The sequence below is a fragment of the Rattus norvegicus genome, chromosome 4 (assembly GCF_036323735.1).
Source record: "Rattus norvegicus strain BN/NHsdMcwi chromosome 4, GRCr8, whole genome shotgun sequence".
NCBI lineage: Eukaryota > Metazoa > Chordata > Mammalia > Rodentia > Muridae > Rattus > Rattus norvegicus.
Window position 1 is genome coordinate 60,236,670 of NC_086022.1, and position 14,065 is coordinate 60,250,734.

Below are 14,065 nucleotides of genomic sequence, written 5' to 3' on the forward strand. Positions count from 1 at the left end.
TACCAGGAGCTTCAGAACACAGTACAGGTAGAGAGAATTTGCTTTTCATTCAAGCAAGGGGGGATCAGCACCAGAGGGGACCAGTGGGATAAACAAAGAAGTGGCTCGTGAACTTTCATAAAATTGTGTGTGGAATCCTGTTCTGTCAGAATTTAAGCTGTTTGTACTTCTGCTGGTTATATTTCTAAATGCCATTATCTGATCTTGGCACCAAGACAAGGCTGGCATGATAATCTCAATGATTTCTGTCTGTGGTACACGCATACGCACATGGTACATGCGTACACACACGGCACATGCGTACGCACATGTTCCTGTGGATGTGCTCATGAGTGTGCATGGAGGCCCGAGGTCTTTCTCAGTTGTCCGCTGTCTTGTTTGATGAGGCGGGGTGAGACTCACCCTCTCTCACCAAACCTGGAGCTCACTGACTTGGCAAACAGGCTGGCCAACAGCTCCCAGGGAGCCTTCTGCCTCCCAGTGCCGGGACTGCAGTGTGGACGTGCCTGGCCTTCTATGTGGGTGCAAGGGATCTGAACTCAGGTCTCCATGTTTGCACAGTGAACACTTTACCCAATGAGCACTTCCAGCCCCTGATTTCAATAATCACTGAAAGTCTGCAGAAGTTTAACTACTCAAATGCATTTGGAACCCTGGGAAGCACACTGAACCTCGTTTTATTGCTTTTTATGTGAACAATACACTTGCTAATAAAAATGATTGAATTGATATAAGTATTCAACATGTTCACATAATTTAATCGAATTATAATCCATATGGTTCTGATTTTGTCTTGGAGAGAGAAGTATTATGGGGCTTAGGTTTTTGAAAGAATTGTGAAGAACAAAAATGTACATTAAAGACATTCGACACTTTGTTAAATATTCTTAGTGACTGATTATCTTCAGGGTTGAACAAGAAGAGGAACTCACGGATTTATGTGCAAGCAGACTAAAATCGGTTATGTCCCCAAACATGTCAGACAACATAAGAGACAGACTCTGTAGACAATAAACAACCTGGCGGGAACGAAAACCAACGTGAAAGATCACCGCATATTTCTTCCAGCTCAGGGTCCTGACAACTTATACTCCACAAGGGAACTGGGGAAGGAGGTTTTGTTTTGTTCTGTTTGCTTATGAGTAGCTTAATGTCTTAAGTTCTGTAGAATTTAACCAGCACCACAGGCAAAGCTCCCTGAGCAACTAACGGGCAGTATTTATTCTAATTCCTGTTTGCAGCAAGTCCGACTGCTGGCTCTGCTTCCCACCACAGAGAAAGAAAAAAGAAAACTACTTTTAGGCTCTTTACTCATTCCACGGATTTTCAACAGACCCAGCCTGAGGTTACAGCCCAGGATGTCCCCCCCCCCCCTTTTTGAATGAACACTGTAGCTTTTTCCTTCCTCTCTCCCACCACTTCCTGCCTCTCTTCTATCTTCCCTCCTTTGTCTCCTGGCTTCCTTCCTGCCTGACCTCTTAAATAGCGTACCCCTTAAATGGCCTCCCTTTCTTAAACACATACCCCCTTGGGGAGATAAACATTTTATTGACGAGACACTGGGCAGAGATAGGACATCACGTATCTTTGAGCGCCTTCCTCACAGAGTGCCCAAGCCTCTAGACAAGGGGGACAAGCCAGTCCCCAACACAATGAGACGAAGCCATGAGATAGTCAGCCAAGGTAGCAATCCGGCCCTGCCTGAGTTCCAGGAAAAACACTGCTCTCCTGACTTGAGAGCTATGGTCTCTTGCTCTAAACTGGAATGATTTCCAGATTCATTGAGGCAAAAAGCATACGCCTTTCTGGGAAATGCAGTAAAAAGAGGTACATTTTCAAATCACTCTAGTCTCCTGGGGCTCCCCCAAATCAATCTGACGGAAAGGAAGAGAGAGGTTGGCAGGTTTTAGCACATTAATAGCAAACGACAAATTAGTAACTACGTTCTTTAATCTTCAACATTCATAATTGCACAAAGTATCACTGATCATTTAAATAATACATGTGAAACAATCTAAGGAAGAAACTGGTAAAGCCCAGTGCTGAGAAGCAACCGCGTCGGAGAGTAACACTGAGTGCAGAGGGGACCAGCTCTCTTGGAAGTTTGAAATCCTTGCCAACGGGGCAAAGAGCTATGGAGAAACACATGGGAATAGATTCAGCCTGCTAGACCACACCAGTAAATACACAGCGACTCTAACAGCTTCGCTGGAACAGACTCTGCGACGTATATACAATCATTTCTAACACTAACACCCAGTGCAGGAATGCAGAACAGGAACCGATAGAGACTTTCGAAACAAAATTGGGTGAAGAGGTCTACCTCCTGACTAGCTGATGTTAAACTGGCAAACCAGAACTTTCTTACTGAGGAAAAGCATTTTCCTTAAAAATGTATATATGTCAAAGATGACTGAAAATCTTCTCCATGCTAGGGGAAAGCTGAGTGTGGAAAAATTTGCATTTTTCTATCTATGCTGTAAAGAAAATAAAAAGCCAGTGCATTTTGGCATTAGAAAAAGGCTGAACTAAGTTCTCAGGCAATAAATCTATGGGGAAACACGACAGGCTCCTCATTAAAGCTATGTGTACGTTGGCTGAATTTTATACACGATTCTCGAATCTTGTGGAAATTTGGGCACGGCTTGACATCTGAACAATGTCCCTGGTTTGTTTGATTTCTAAAGCATTGGAAAATGTTGCACTTTGGAAATCAAGGAGAGAAGAATAAACACATTCTGAACCAGGGCTGGGTTGACCGAGTTATTTTTCCATATGTCTCCATGAGATATTTATTACATTTATTTCTCTTACAAACACAGCCTCAGTGCTAGAAATACTGTAAGCCTTTTCCTTTTTTTTTTTTTTTAAAGTGGTGAAGAAATCGTACTGCTAAGGCGAATCTTACCCACCAGCAATAACTACCTAAGGATAGGCAATTTTCAGCTGGCTTTTCAGAAGCTGGTTGCCATGACAAAGCGCACAATTTATTCTTCAGTCCCTTATCAGAGCTACGATCACAGACCATAAAAATGAACAAGGCTCGTCCTTGCCTATGACTTCATGGGCCTCATCCTTACCTGAGGTCTTTTGTTCCCCCAATTAAATAGAATGGATGTCAGTCATCTAGCAATTCAATTAATGCCGATTCGAAATTCCGGCCAAAACCAGAATCTATAATCACAGACTTCTAATCACAGCTCAGTCGTGAGAATGAAAAGCAAGCAGGAAATTGCACTAATTACTCAATTAGACTAATACTGTATTTTAAGCAAGGGCTTAAGGGGTTGTCAGCCCTGACAAAGGACTCACGAGTCCTCCTCACCTGTGTGTCCCCTTGTCAAAGTGAAGCTTTCAAATGACCGTGATTTCTATCCATCTACTATCGCGGGACTCAAATCAGGCAATGGGAAATTTTAATTGATATAAGGCTCATAATGAAGGGGACAGCTGCAGCGGCCTCCCGGGCAGGGTTCTCAGCATAGACCTGTAGAATACTGGGGTCTTCTGGTGAGGACAGCTGAGCACACAGCTTTCTGGTCCCGGGAAACCATTTAAGGAGGGGATCATTTTGCAGAGAGTTTTTCTGCTAAACCAGTAAGATGGACCCATGCTCACGGATCACCCCTCAGCTTCAAGTGCCCAGCAGAGCCTGCAGCACATAGAGCCTGCAGCACGTAGAGCCTGCAGCACGTAGAGCCTGCAGCACGTAGAGCCTGCAGCGCCAGCACATAGAGAGCTAAGACTCAGCCAGCCACCTGGCCCAGTGTGGGGCCTGTGGGCTGCAGGAACCAAGAACTCATCTGTGCCCCTGGGGACAGTGGCCAAGGCCAGGCCCACCTGGAGAATTTTTCAGAAATCAACAGTGAATGAAAAAAGCTGGCTGGGAAGAACACAGCAGCAGATGTGACTGAATTATTTAAAGAACAACACTGGTTACAGACCAAACAGGCTGGACCTTATTTAAAAGAAAGTATCTTTCTTTTTTCCTATTCAGTTTCAAAAGACATGAATCTTGTGTAAACAAATAGGGAAAGCAACTAGAGCCTGCCTGTCAAGCCTCTGGCTTTCGTGGTCAGCTGTCAAAATCCTTCCTGAATGAAGGGAAGGGAGCTAAGACAGTGAGAAGTGGGCCTGGTCCAGCCCGAGTAGCATGGCTGTTTCCCTACAGCAGTTCTGAAAAGGACCAAGTTGGGAGTGTTGGGGGTTCCAAAAGGAGGGGACATTTATTTGACTAAACAACACAGGCCTTCACTTCCAGGGTTTGCCTTGCAGGTGACCACTGTTGAGTGTTCGGGAGTTCGAGTGGCTGGTAGGACAGCCGGTGGGCAGGTTTTGGCCACCCCGGCCGGCAGGCACCTTCAAGTCTCTTCCAGCAGAGTTATTCTGGTTCAGTCGGCCTGAAAAGGAGCAAGAGAAACAGAGGGGCAGGGCTCAGAAGAAAGGTTCCAGGGAAAATCAGCCAAGAACACTTTTAAGCTAATGATGCTTAGTCTCTGGCCACTGTTAGACTAATGAAGTCCTCTGCGGCATCTCCTGAGGGCCAGGGATAATCTATTGCTCAACCCTGAGCTCAAGTGATGTTGGGAAAAGAGTGGGGATGGAGAGAAGCCCACCCACTCTATCTTCTTTCCCTTCGTTGTTATCCTCAACAAATCTGGTCTCCTACCCCTTTCTTGAGGGGTGATTGAGGGGATGGAGAAGAGGAGGCAGAGGCAGAAGCAGGAAGACAAAACAGGGGCTCTGGGCGGGGCTTTAAGCAAACCCAGAAGCAGAGAAGGGAGGAGATCTTCCAGGAAGGAATCTGAGCGCCCATACCTTGTCTGTCCTCTCTGCCCAAGACACATGCTCCTGTGTTTGTTCTCAACGCCCAATCCTGCCATTCCCGTCTGCCCCTCCCCCAGTACCTGTGTGGTCATAGAGTCTCAAGCACTTTAAGATAGAAAGATACTTTTTGCATGGTGAGGGATATTCAAAGGCGCACAGCTCAGCTCCACACAAACAAAGGTCAGAATCTCTTACTAGGGTTGTTGGCTGGTCCCTGGTCCGCTTCCAGGTAACATTCTATCTTTTTTAAGTCTTCTGGGGTAAATCTCCACTTGTTCTCAGCTGGCAGGGCTGGCATTTTGGGGCCAGGTCGTTTCCGGACAGAACCAAAAGGAAGGGCCTGTTGGCAAGAGGCTGGCAGGGAACCAGTGACCAGTCCTTCCGGAAACTTCTGAGCTAAGACTTTCAGACCTATCATAGGAGAACATCAGGAAAAGCAGGGTTAACATAGCCAGGCCACAGCCAAGCTGGAGGAGGCCTGCACATCTCCTGGCCCCTCGGCTGGGTCAACATATAAGCTGGGAATTCCATCGGAAATTGTTTGCTCAAGGTTTTAGCATTTTACAGAACCCTGCAGTGATACTCTTATCTTAGGAATTAAAAACATGTGCCTGCCTTAATCCTAGCAGTCAGGATGCTGATGCCTGAAGATTAAGAGTTTGAGGCCAGCCTGGGCTATGTAGCAAGATCCTTTCTCAAAAACCATAAAAGTCTCAAATCAACAAAACCAAAAAGTGAAAAAGTGAACTTCCCATTTCCCCAAAAAGCAAAACCCACCCAACATGTTGACAGAACCAGAGGACACTTCACTTGACTCCCGGTTCCCTCAGAGAAGTGAAGCTTTCTCTCTGCCTAGCATTCGGGTCCTAGCACTGAGCACTGGGGGTAGCAGCGTGGGTCTGAAGGGCAGCTGAGTGTAGAAATCCAACCTGTAAGACAGACAACTTTGCTCACCCCCGGAAAGCATGAAGAGGTTTTCAAACCCGCGCTCGCACATGGTGGTGGCTGCCTGGCTGGCTAGCCTCTCGTCGTCATCGTACAAGATGATGATCTTGCCATGAGCATTTTTCTGTGAGATGAGTTAAGGTTCCAAGCACGGAGCTAAGACTTCTAGACAACAAGCACCTGGTGGCCAAGGTTCATCCTTTGGAGTGCACGGAACACCAGGACTCATTCTTACCATGGTTTTCTAGTCACAGAAAGTGCCGGGGACGGGACGTGGCTGCTGTGCTTTGGGAACTGCCGTGACCTAAGTCCTGACAGTGTGAGCTGCATGCTTGACACCTTCTTACTCTTTTACCTTTACAATCCCGGAAAGGAGAAGTTAACAGCCTCCATCTTAAGTTTCTTTGTCAAATACATCACTGAATGCCTCCTTACCGCAATACAGTGGATTCACTAAACCACTCAAAATAAAGGGCAGCTTTGGAAATACGTGCTGTCAGGACTGGGGCTTCCACACAGCCTACATTAGCATGGGGAAATCACAGACGGGAATGACTTCAACTCTGTCAGGACAACACACACACACACACACACACACACACAGAGAGAGAGAGAGAGAGAGAGAGAGAGAGAGAGAGAGAGAGAGAGAGAGAGAGAGACTACTTAGAACAGAATGAATAGCTCAGGGTGGTAGTAACAGTTGACATTCAAGTGTCTGAGAACAGGACAGTTTGTTTTCTTTTTTTAACACTTTCAGTATTTTTTCTACTTGTATGATTTTTATGAGTGAAAAAGAAAACTAAAAATGTTAAAAGAAAATAGAAAAATCTTTTCTTCTTCAGTTCAATTTGGGCAAAGCCTTCCAGAAGAGCCATAGCCTCAGGGTCTTCAGCAGATTATAAATGCTCAGCTAGTGCTTTATGTTATGGTGAGGCACAGTTTAAACGGACCCACCTGTCTGAACAGTCCTAACTGCTCAGCTGCTGCCAGGAATCCAAAATCTAGAATATGGTTAACATCAAAGTTCCCTTGCAGTTTTCACACTCGGAACGTGGCTCCTGTTTAAGTTTGAGTCTTAAAATCCCGGTAACATCCAACTCCTTAAAATACATGGAAGGATACATACTCAAGAATATCGTTTGAATAGGGGTTCATTGTCCTGGATAGAGTTGCAATGGGGTAACTGTAGGCTACAAAGAGAAGAATACAATCAGAAAGCCTTGAGCTCTCTTACAAGCTGACCCCACTTCCCAGCTGGCTTACAGTCTAAGAGGTAAATATACTTTCAAAGCCCATGAGCCGTAGAGCAAAATACCCCTAAATGTGTCAGGAAAGAAATGAAAGAAAAGGGGCTCCATGAACAAAGCAGGAAGCCCAACAGCACTGCTCGCTGCACTGTGCCCTGGGCCTGTGGGGCACAGAGAGCACAGTCAGCCTCAGAGAGGACACGGTGGTGCTCACTCCAAGGGTCTCCAAGGGTCTCCATGATGGAACCTGCACTGTTTCCCTACTGCTCACCCTGTGCTAGGATCATGCTTCCCGGAATCTGTGTCCCCCACTGCTCGCCCTGTGCTAGGCTCTGCTTCTGGGACTTAGGGGCCCCTTCTCTCTTACCCCCGACAATGTGACACTGCTGATAAGAATCTCTGTCACGCACATCTAGCAGCAGGAAGGGACAGTCGGGATAAGGCTTGTCTTTGCCACTGGGCTCTTCTTTCTTTACGAGCCCTTTGTCTACATCCAGTTCCCCAACGCCACTGATGACGCTGTAAGCAGAAAAAAAAATAGTTCATCAGAAACCAGTCAGGGGTTGGAGGTTTAAAGGTCAAGTGCATGTCTTCAGAACGGAGAGATGAGGAACCTTGTCTTTTTGAAAGGCACCCCAAAGAAAAAGTAAATGGGCAGAGTGCCTCAGTTCTGTTCAGAAGGCTGTTCTACTACTGAACCCCAGGTTGGGATTACTGTGTACGTATTATTTTCCTCACTCAGAGAACAAAGCCAAGTCACTATAGGACTGAGGGGTAGAAAGTATAGGGCGCGTGCTGCCTTCAGCAACCAAGGCAACATTTAGAGAAAGGGAGAGAGGACCGTCAATCCAACAGGATGTAAGGTGTACAAAAACATTATAAATGGGCAGAGAATAAGGTTTGCAGGACAAGGGAAATGCGGACGATGTCTGTGTATGTTAAACACAATATAAAGTACCAACAGTGTTTTATCTGTTTCATGTACAGTCTTGGACCATATGGAGACAAACCAGTCAAGTGTGGACAAACTATGGTAACACTCCCGTCAGGTGGCACGCAGTGATATGGGAGCCAGTTTAGTTAGTTAAGTACGTTCTCTGATGCATCACAGGAAAAAAAAATCACCTAATGACATATTTCTCAGACTGTGCCATCATGAAGTGACACGTGACCATACTTACACAACGGCCTATCCAGTGTGGACACGGAACCTCATTTTCAATAGTTATCTGCACTTACTTCCAATTTACACAGGACACTGATGAGCCTGAAGAGGCTTTTAGAGTTAGTGGCATTCACATAATGAGACAGTGGAAGAGCTGGGATTAAAATAAGGGAGTTCATCGCTGACAGTTCTGTTTCTAAGGTCATTAAACATGAGCTGTCATCTTAATGTCATAGAGAAAATGTGGCAAGAACATCAGAGGACTAAGGGGCTGTGAACAAAATGGCAAGTAGCAAAATGATGGTAAGGAAGTCTGAAGACGCTACTGTTCTCAGACATCTGAGTTGTTGCAGAACCAGGAATCCGTGTGTGGCCTAGTTCCTCTCCATCTCAGGACTTCGGTCTGCATTTAAATCCAATAAACACTGTGACTCCATACCACACAGAGAGCATTTCGATGATGGGAAGGGGAAGAGGACCTCCTTGATAAGAACCTGCACTCTTGGTGGAAGCACTGGTGGCTTCAATCTCTTCCTTTTAATGTTGGGGGTGGGGTGGGGTGGACCATACGTTTGCAGAAGTCCTCAGAGGTCAGAAGGTAGTTTTGAGCTAACTATGTGTTGAAAGCCAGCACCTGCTTATAACCGACATTTACATTTGGGAGAAGTGACACATGGAATAAGCTCTTGTAAATGAAAAGGATGAGCTATGTGCAGTTTTAGCACGAATGCCAGTGGCTGGCATCAGTTTCCTCCGTACCTGTCCCATGCCAGGGCACGCTGTGGCACTGTGTCTTTCTTACTCTAAACAGGACAATATGAGCTTCAGTAGACAGGACAAAACTCATAGTCAGAACAGAAACCCAGAACCTGAAAAAGTTAGACCCTAATTAGCCCACACGCAGAAGGGCTGAGGAGAACAGAACCAAGAAGTGACAATTAACCCGTGCCTAATGATCTGCTTCCGCGGGAACTCAGTGAGAAGTGAAAAGGGCACAGGCAGCAGGTAAATAGAAAGAAATGTCAAGGTCTGGGGTGAAGATGTGGGATGTCACTGCTGCCAGCTCTGCACCAGGTAAGGATCACTGAGATGGGTTAGAAGAATAACTCGAGTGAATGCACGGACCAATACAAGTACCTCTGCAGAGTGGAGCGGCTGGCGTCCCCTGCTCCCGTGCTGTTGATGAACTGGACAGGGCTGGGCGACTGTTCCTCAGGGCTCCCTTTCCCATTGGTCTTGGCAGCAATGTCAGTGTCAGCCTCTGACGTTGCAGAATCACTGTCTAAAATTTGCAATGAAGAAATACTTAGGGCTGGTGAGACGGGTCAGGGGGTGGAGGCGCTTGCCTTCAAGCCTGACGACGTGAGTTTCATCCCTGGAATCCACACAGTGAAAGGAGAGAACCAATTCCCAAGAGTTACCCTCTGACTTCCACATGCACATGGTTATACGTGTGTCCGCCCACTCACGCCACTCATAAATGTAGTTTTAAAAATTAAAAAAGTAATCAAATTGAATCTCAGAATCTGAAGTAACTTATTAAGTATTTCCACTGATAAAGCTTAAAAAAATCATATCACTATCACAGTTATTCTAAAAGTCGTTACACAAGGAACTCTCAAAGCACAGTGAAGTAAACCCCAGGAGTTCCCCACGGCCCTTTCATGCTGTCCACAGTGAAAACGATTTCTTAGATGTTATATGCCCCACCCTCACCCCAGCTGAGGCCAGGCCCTGGTGCCCTGAACCTGCTAGGCAACGGCTCTACCAACGGAGCTACAGTCACAGTCCACCATTTTTTAACTGTATTTATATTTGCTCTAATGGTACAAAGAGGACAGTATGCAAACTCCAGGGCTCCAGTAGGCGTCGAGGAAGTGGCACCACATTTATTAGCAGTCATATTTTTTCCCTGTTGCACAAGCTCTTACAGTAAATAAATTTGGCAGTCATATTAAAAAGTGTCCCTTATAACAGTGATTAATAATTTTCATTAAATCTCACCTTGAATGGGTGTGGTGGCTCACGGCCGTAGTCTTGGCATTTCGGAGGCTGAGACAGGAGGATTAATGCCTGAGTTACAGAGTGAGACTCGAGGACTCTGTCTGTGAGGCAGGCATGCCTTTGGAACATTTGGAAGGAATGGTAGCTCTCTAGATTCCCGTCACTACGGCAGTGTCGGGGAAGTGCTGCAAGGCTTGCGAGGCTGGGGCTCAGCTAAATATTTTGCTGTAGACATCTTGTTTGGTAAGAAAATCTGGGTCCTTAGACTTGTATATTTTGGAGACATTGTCTCAAAGATAAATTGAGTGAATATTCCCTTAAAGAAAACAGTTGATGGCATTTCTTGTCAGTGGCTAACTTCTGAACAAAGCCCATAATTTTGGAACCAGTATTTGGCATTCAGAGGTGAGCTGTGAAGAAGCTCCCTGCCCCTCACAGTGACACAGTTCTGAGTTCCATAACCAGTGAATGACAGCTGACAGATAGGAAACCACACACAGGCAGAGAGCCTGAGGCAGACCAGAGGACTTTAACAGGGCATAAAGGCCCATGGGTAAGGGGTCAGAAGCCACTCTACAGTGGATCCTTAGGAAGCAACTGGCTGAGCTGGTACACGTCTGTGATCCAGCAGGAGGATGGGAGCTTGAAGCTAGGCTGGAAGGAAGGGAAAGGGTGGAAAGAGAAGAAGAAAGAAGGAAGGGCAGGAGAGGAGAGGGAAGGAAGAGAGGGCTGCAGAGAGGGAAAAAAGGAGGGAGGGAGGATGAGCCAGTTATGAGGCTGTAGTGTAGTGTTGAAGGCACGCATGACGGAAAGGGCTGGTGAACTACGCTGTCTCCTGACTAACTACAGGTCTGGGGAGCCAGAGTTTCTTGACAGACTTCAACCCAAACAGCACATTGCACCAACTGAAGGCAAGGTAGATATCAAAATCAGCTGTTGCCTGCTAAAACGGACATAAAAGAAATGTACAAAATACTTTCAGCCACTTGATAAAATTCTGGGTTGGAAATTAAAGATTTTTTTTTCACTATAAAAATGTTTTTATGGATTGGGGATACAACTCAGTGGAAGAGCATGTGCTTAATATGTGCATAGCCAAGGGTTTGATCACCAGTATAAAACACACACACACACACACACACACACACACAGAGAGAGAGAGAGAGAGAGAGAGAGAGAGAGAGAGAGAGAGAGAGAGAGAGAGAGAGTTTATTTATGATGGGGTTAGGATTGATATTTTTATCTGCAGTAATGAATATTACTTAAATTCTCAGGTTAAAATTTTATATACTAAATTTGAATAGATACAGTTTACATATACCAAAGCTCTCTGGGTCTTCAATAATCTTTAAGAATGTAGAGGGGAGATGAGGCCACCACATGTGGGAATTTTCTATTCTAACAAAGACAGTGAAAGAATATAAGAGGCCTAACCATTACAAAAGACTAAGGTTTAATTTGTATACAACAATATGCCTAGAAACTGGACAAATAAACCCGAGGTTATGATTTAAATGTTACTAGCCACATAGAAATCTTTCCTGCACACTGATTAGAAGCCACAGGAAGACCTCACAGTAGTAACTGCACAATGGGACAACCCTGTGAAGTATAGCTGTGATGGCCGTCAGTGTCCACTCAGACCCTCGGGCTCCTTAGGCTCAGGAACAGCTTTATACTCTGGTCTCAGGAAAGACTTCAAGAGAAGCCACTTGTGGCTGTTCCTGACTGACTCTCAGAACTGGGTTTTTATCCTTAATACTGCTCTCAATTTTAACTGCTACAAATAAAGATGTTTCTCATCATTTGCGGTGTTATATTGGTTCCGGTTGAATCAAGACATTAATTATTGAGTGTGCTCACAAATCATTAAGATAAAGAGATGAGCATTGTCTTAGAAAAATAAAATAGGAGACGACATATAAAAATATTTATAAGAGAGAGAGGTCTAGTAAATGAATGTGTGGCACATACATAGACAAACAGCTCCATCCCATTACCAAAGGAATTAATACAGTCAGCTGCAGTTTTATCCAGGGCATGAGCAAGCAGTTTCTAAGCATGATTATTCCATGTTAGTGGCAAGGTGCTCCCATTCACTCCTGACAGGAATGTGCGCAGGTCACAACCACACTGGGGACGGTGTGGGAGTGGGTACCTTCAACCATCCGCAGCAACTCATTTTCAGGGGACATTGGGGCTCACGTGCCTGTTTACAGTGTGGAACTCTGTCATCAAAGGGACAAATCAGGAAACCCCTGGTACAGCCTACAGTAGAACAATTAAGTTAAGGCTTGTCCCAAGGATAGATAGAGGCAAGAACTCAACTTTACGATCCTGTTTTTGAAGTCTGTTTAATGATAAGGAAAATATGCATAAAAAATGCGAAGGCAGTGCAAAGCAGAGCTATAGGCAGAGAGCACACACTGACGGGGTGAGGGGGTGCAGGAAATGGACCCAGCATCCACACTGAGCATTATTTATCATATTTCTTCTGGATATATTTTTGCTGTCCTGAAATATATTTTTTTAGGTCAGGAAAAAGCATTAGCATTGTAGAAAAGAGAGGTTTGGGTTCTTCAGAGGTAACCAGCACATGTACAGGCCCAGTCAGTCTGCTCTCCAGGCACTTCTGACTGTGCTATTATCTGTGTAGAGCACTAGAAAAACACTATTACTTACACACTGTGGCGGCCTACTCTACGAGAGCCTATTTTGCTCTGCAAATTTATCTCAGAAGAGAAGATTGCATGTGCGCATATGTTCCCGTGCAGCCGTCTCAACGATGAACTAAAGGCCAAATCTGGGTGCTTACATAACCGGGGTAAAACTGGGAGTGCTCGTCTGAGGAGACGCAATTATCTCGTTACAATGAGCCCCTATTTCTCGGCTGGGTGAGAGGCATCTGTCAAAGATAATTCCCGTCGTTCTCAGATTCTCTTTATCCTCCCTAACAAAAAACAGCCCAGTGCAATGGCAGTTGAGTTGCACAAACCCGTGTTCAGACTTCCTGAGAACCTTGTCTTGAAATCAGAAGTTAAATTCCTGACCTACATCGACCTTAACGAACGCGTTCCTCTTCAGTAAACAGGCATTGATTGCAGGGTACTTCAGGATAAAATCAAGACCCGAAGTCTGTGTACTCCTTTCATGAGTGTACAACTAGACGGGTTTTATTTTCCAGTTGGTATTTAAGCAAGGAAATCTGGAGCCTGCTTATCTTCCTGGCCTTATCTCGCACCCAGTATCTAACCGTCCCTGAAGACCAGAGCCAGCCTGGATTACCAGATTCTCGGCATGGCGTGCAAGCTGGCCTTTCCTGTCCGAGCCTTGCTCAGGCTGCTCACCCCCCATAACTCGCACCCCTTTGAGGCCTAGTTCAGATGCCTCCGGGAAGCCTGTTTCTGTCTAGCTGGTAAACATCCTTCCTGAGAATTCCCATGGTATGTCACATATTTTCATAGGAATCCTGCAGAATCCCTTGGTGATACAATGAGAAAGCTGCTGCTGGAGATGTTTAGATTGGTGTCCAGGGTGAGCACTCAGCAGCTTCGCCACCCAGGCCTTAACTTGTGGTGCTCAGTCTCCCATCTGGGAAATGCCCCTTCCCGATGGCTTCTGAGAGCCTTAAATAATAAAATTCACACAAAGTACCCGGCGATGCAAACTTAACAAATGACCACTGCCTTCCTTCAATGTCCCTGCCATTCTGGGTAATTTTGTAGCATTGTGTCATTCTCGCTGACACATGTACATAGCTGTGTTTGCACAACAGCTCCAAATCCCATGGGAGCAGAGGTGTCTGCTCAGCTCTTCAGTCTTTTACCCGGCAGAGTCTGTAACCTGTGTGCATGCAGAAGACGTTAGAAATATTTGC

General features: G+C 45.6%; 1 protein-coding gene across 3 annotated transcripts in view; it reads right to left on the bottom strand.

Moving 5' to 3' along the window:
- Positions 1–1,932: 1,932 nt before the first annotated feature.
- Cep41 (centrosomal protein 41) overlaps positions 1,933–14,065 on the bottom strand; it is a 41,069-nt gene continuing 28,936 nt past the window's right edge. For 2 of the 3 annotated variants that reach the window (XM_039108120.2, NM_001415927.1), the window contains exons 6-11: positions 9,322–9,466; positions 7,387–7,538; positions 6,895–6,962; positions 5,782–5,896; positions 5,023–5,238; positions 1,933–4,400 (exon numbers count right to left, since the gene is read on the bottom strand). In XM_039108120.2, coding sequence (XP_038964048.1) covers positions 4,252–4,400; positions 5,023–5,238; positions 5,782–5,896; positions 6,895–6,962; positions 7,387–7,538; positions 9,322–9,466 — 845 coding nt within the window. In that variant the 3' untranslated portion in view covers positions 1,933–4,251. The remainder of the gene's footprint in view (positions 4,401–5,022; positions 5,239–5,781; positions 5,897–6,894; positions 6,963–7,386; positions 7,539–9,321; positions 9,467–14,065) is intronic. The other variant, NM_001025770.2, reaches the window with a different exon arrangement.